Genomic DNA, 5,108 nt, shown 5'->3' with positions numbered 1-5,108 from the left:
TATATATATATATATACATGTGTACACATACATACACATGTTTGATCCTAAAAGGAGAAGCCCTTCACTGCAGTGTGCATTTCTTTTTAGAGGTGTAAACGGATGAAAAGGAAATCACATTTTGGAAGATATTAATCAAATACCTACTTGGACACAAATAATATTTAGAGTGAAACCACATGAGACATGGCTTAATAATAAATAATATAATACATTCACGTTGTATTAGTGCAGTGGTATCACCACAGGACTGCTATCATAACATGCTTTTTCACAGTTTGGTCTTGATTTACATTTCTCTAATGGACTTGACCTGTGGTGTCCTGTGCTGCTTCAGTGTATGCCTTTGATGCTTACTGTATGTGTCCTGGCTCTGAATGTGTACTGCTGATACATGTTGAAAGTTGAAATGACACTTGGAGGGTTAGTCATGGTTACTCTCTGGTATTTTCTTCATAGTGACGTTTGTAGATGTGCTGCACAATTGTTACCATCAGGGGGTGCCTTGGGGTACGTATTGTAAGTACTGTCTCTGCTGTTGACTGCACTTTGTATGCCGAAGGTGCCTTCTCACAACTTCCTGAACAGTCTGCGGTTCATACCTTTCAGCAGCAGAGAGAGAAAACATTGCCTCAGTACGCGGAGAAAAATAAGGGCGGTTTCTAGACGCAGGAAGGACTACTTTTTTTAATGTGACTTGTCAGACCTTCTCCAGCTGAATAATGCAGCAGTGAAAACTATCTGTGACTTATCGGTACTCTTAAATCCTCGCAACATAATGGCCTCTGAAGAGATGTATCTGCAGTATCATGGACTCCTGCTTCCCAAAGAGACTCACTCCCCTGAGTCTTTAAAGTTTGTGCGGAAGTACACGTTTTCTGACTCGGACGTCTTGGCTGTTACCTATCCAAAATCAGGTGAGAGTTGCTGTTGTATGCTGAGTGGACGTGGATGTAGAAATCTAGACACCTCATTGGCTGCTGCTGTAAGTACACAATATGAGAGATGCAGAATTCACTACAAAAAACTCTTATACAGCAGTCTAGGAGTGCCTAAAAAAACATGAGTAATCATTTCTCACTTCATATTATACATTATGATTCATTTCAGTCTTTTTGATTGGGATGGCAACTCAAGTGGCAAACTCTGTGGGTGTGAGTGTGTCAGCTGTGTGCAAGTGGCAAAAAACAGCAGTTCTTTGAATGGTTTTATTTATATATTGCCAAATCATCATCATGATCTCAGGCTCAGCGCAATTATGTTTCTCAACTGTTCTGTATCAGCTGCCTCACAAATAGTTAAACTGCATCACCTCAACCCTTCCTTCAGCCAGAGTGAATGAAAGTGTAGTCCCTGCCGTACTCAATTAAATTAAGCTCTGTCATATGCCATTTGTCTTTTACCACGCAAAGTCTTCCTTGCATGTGAAAGTCATTGCTGGCCTCGTTTAACATTAAGGATATTGTTGTGAACAGTTTATCGTCTTATTGCAAACTTGAATTGTGAGTTTGTTCATAGCAGAGCAGTTTAAAAATACTGCAGACTGCAGTTGCAGACTGAGAACTGCTTTCATAAGTTATAACCTTATTAGGGTAACACAAGCATATCATATTGTTTGGCTCATGAGTGTCATTGTTTCCTTGAAATGGAATGTGCACTCACCACTGGAATGTTTATTCACTGATTTACTTTCCAGACCTCCTTATTCAGAGGCTAGACATTTTTTGAATGTGTCCATGGGCTCATTGGTTATCCTTAAACTTTCTTTAGTGACAAAGTAATGAGTGATAGTACATCCATGGAGTGCTCATAGTGCTCATAGCTAATCTGGCAAACTTTAGTGGGAGTGGATGGTGTCGGGGAGCACAGTTTTTCAGTTTTATCCTTTTGAAGACCCTTGATATAAACTATACAATGTCTCTTCATTCTTTTCCTGATTGTAAAAGTAGCAGCAATCTTGTTGCTCATTCCTAACATTTTTTTTATTGCAGGTACAATCTGGATGCAGGAGATCCTCCCACTGCTGCTGAATGGTGGAGATCTGACGCCAATCCATACCATTCCTAACTGGGACAGGGCTCCCTGGCTGGAGGAGACCAGATTAGCAGTGGTTGTGGATCAGTTGCCTTCTCCACGGGCGCTTGTCTCACATTTACCTTATCATCTGATGCCCCCCTCCTTCCTCGCCTCCAAAGCCAAGGTAATTGGGTGGAGGCATTGTGAGATATTTTCATATCTACAATGCCTCTCTCTCTCTCTTCTGTGCAAGTATGTCATCAAAAGCTTTGAGAGATTAGATATTAGGTATTTGTACATAAGAAAACATGGGCAGATCTTCCTTAGCCACCAGGTCCATGTTCTGTAACATCGTCCAGGATTTATGTTGACAGATTCAGTTAAAGAAGCTCCTAACTGTGGTGCAGAGGTCAACTGATTCATAATTTTGGCTGATTCATCATTCGATAGTGGCCAATGGCTGCACAGCTTCCACCTGTCAAACAAAAAGGGCGCGCACACTCACCAGCAGAAGATGCCCTGTATGAATTATGCTTGATTAGCTCGCCAGCCCCTGTCAACAAAAATTGAATTTTCGATTCATAGTTCACCTGGTCTTCAGAGTTGAAATCCTCTCATTTAAAATTGCCAATTTTTTTGTACTTTAAACTGTCAATATTATATCAGCTTTTAAGAATCCACTATCAATAAGCATCTACTGATTCTGTAATAACAAACTTGGATTTTCTATTCATGATTATTTGTCTGTAACTGCCATAGGTGATCTATGTCATGAGGAACCCTAAGGACGTCGTGGTGTCTTCGTACTACTTCCATCAAATGGCCGGATTCCTTCCTGATCCAGGAACCTTTGAAGAGTTCATGGAGAAATTCCTGGAAGGCAGAGGTCAGAGGTCTCATCCAGAATATGAAATTCAGAGATAGGATGTTGCAACATGTTGGTTTATTATCACGTAATAGATGGACTAATATCTTGTGAAAGACAAAGTCAGTTTTTGCCAAAGTAGAGCAATTGTTGATTGCATTCATTCTGTGGTCTGTCATCTGTGTTGTCTGCAGTGCTCTTTGGAAAATGGACAGACCATGTGAAGAGCTGGAAACACACAGAGCTGGGAGACAGAATCATGTACATCACGTATGAAGAAATGGTTCAGGTAAAAACACTTCAATCTAAAGGAGTGTTGTGCAACACTTGTGTGTCTGCTACCAAGAAACAGACATGATTTACCATTTGCTTTTTTCCCTGTCCTAATATTGTGTTTCAGTCAGTTCATTATACCAACCTGTGCAGACATTGATTATAATAGAAACCCTCAGTTCCACTGGACAAACGGCATGATGGATGACTGGAAATACTCCTTAAACATCTCCTGTGTAATTAAGCTGTAAATAAAGCCACAACAATGGATATGTGACCAGTCAAACTTTAAATTGTTATGCAGGGCTTTAAAATGGGCCCTCATCATCCAAATCATCAAAGTCTTCCATTTGAGAAGGTCCATCATAAGATCAAAGATACCTGTTGCTTCACATAAATGACAAAGCATGTCCATGTGCCCCTCTTTTAGGACCTTCCTGCAGCTCTCAGGAGGATGTCAGATTTCCTGGGCCGTAATCTGAGTGAGGAAGTCATCGAGAAGATAGCAGAGAATTGCTCCTTCGAGACCATGAAGACCAACACCATGTCCAACTTCAGCCTGATCCCTAAGGTGTTAATGGATGATAACAAATCTCCGTTCCTTAGGAAAGGTGAGGCTTTGTGTGTCCATTATCTGTTTCTCTGCTTTTTTCTGGTGCCTTTGCTTTAAAATTGCATGTAACTGTATGACTGGATTTAATTGTTTGAAGCTTACTGGGTCAGTTAGTACAATCCTAGTGTTCAAAACTGAGTTATTAGGAGTGAGATATTAGTTGAATTTCAGTCCCCATGGAATTGTCTTGTTCATGTCATTGTCTTGTGTGTGTTTTTATGTTAGGTGTGGTGGGAGACTGGAAAAACCATTTCAGCTCAGAGCAGCTGACCAGATTCATATCGGTCATTTCAAAAGAGCTGGAGAATGAAAGCTTCTCGCTGCCGTGGAGCCTGGATTGAATCATAGCCAGAGCAAAGACACAGAGAGAAGGAGCTGTCGACATAAAATCAAGACATATCAAATCTTTATGAAAATGGTGCAACGTTCTCAGAATTATTTTTAGCTATTAAGAATATGACTAAAAGCCTTTCTTTGACTTTTATCATTTTTATGTAACATGGAATTTCTTTCTCTTTAAGTTATAATTTGGATAAATTAATCATTTTGCTGTTGACTTTTCATTTTTTACAGTTCATGAACTATTTGTGTATGCTAGGGAACCACTGCCTCACAAATCACTATATGCTCATCAAAAGGAGTCAAAACAGAGTCTTATGTGATTGTTTTATGAATACTTTGACTATTGTTGAGTTATAATGATTTATTTACTTTTAATAGAGAGTTATTCGGTTATATTGTTAGTAAGTTTTAATCATACCAGTTATTAGCCTTCATTTTTACTGGTTTATTGTTGTATTTTAACAATTTGATCAAGTTTTCATTGAGTGAGTAATAAAATGATTATTGTTTTAACTATCAACGTTTGACTTACTGTTATTGCATTGATTTCCTTCCTTCATCCATTAATTTTCTGTAACTGCTGGTTCTAACTAGGCTTGTGATTTCCTTCAAAACCTCAAAAATATCTAAAATTTTACGAATGGAGAAGAATCATTGCAGGTAAATGTCACTGTTGGCTACATTTGGCTACATTGGCTCAATTATTTAGGGTCTATGGAATCAAATAACATAACCATGGCCACATAGGCATCCTTTTTCCAAGCTTTGTTTAAAGGGAAGCTCTCTTTGAAAGACCCCTTGGTTTAGATCAGTGGTTCTTAACCTTGTTGGAGGTACCGAACCCCACCAGTTTCATATGCTCATTCACCGAACCCTTCTTTGCACAAAATGAACCGTGCATTAACATCACCTTGTTCAAATAACAAAACCAACACAGTGCATGAACTCACAACAATTTACCTCAGTGTGACTTCTGCTGTTGCCTTTGAGAGACCAGTT

At 39.3% G+C, this 5,108-nt stretch overlaps 1 protein-coding gene across 2 annotated transcripts in view; it reads left to right on the top strand.

Moving 5' to 3' along the window:
* sult2st3 (sulfotransferase family 2, cytosolic sulfotransferase 3) overlaps positions 1–4,617 on the top strand; it is a 5,818-nt gene extending 1,201 nt beyond the window's left edge. The window contains exons 1-6 of one of the 2 annotated variants that reach the window (XM_027286137.1): positions 449–917; positions 1,992–2,200; positions 2,776–2,902; positions 3,076–3,170; positions 3,585–3,765; positions 3,993–4,617. In XM_027286137.1, the coding sequence (XP_027141938.1) occupies positions 779–917; positions 1,992–2,200; positions 2,776–2,902; positions 3,076–3,170; positions 3,585–3,765; positions 3,993–4,108 (867 nt within the window). In that variant the 5' untranslated portion in view covers positions 449–778 and the 3' untranslated portion in view covers positions 4,109–4,617. Of the gene's footprint in view, positions 1–448; positions 918–1,991; positions 2,201–2,775; positions 2,903–3,075; positions 3,171–3,584; positions 3,766–3,992 lie in introns of those variants that run through there. The other variant, XM_027286138.1, reaches the window with a different exon arrangement.
* Positions 4,618–5,108: the final 491 nt, after the last annotated feature.

The sequence above is a fragment of the Larimichthys crocea genome, chromosome XIII (assembly GCF_000972845.2).
Source record: "Larimichthys crocea isolate SSNF chromosome XIII, L_crocea_2.0, whole genome shotgun sequence".
Lineage (NCBI taxonomy): Eukaryota > Metazoa > Chordata > Actinopteri > Sciaenidae > Larimichthys > Larimichthys crocea.
The sequence above is the reverse complement of the archived record's forward strand: the minus strand, read 5'-3'. Positions and strand labels throughout refer to the sequence as shown.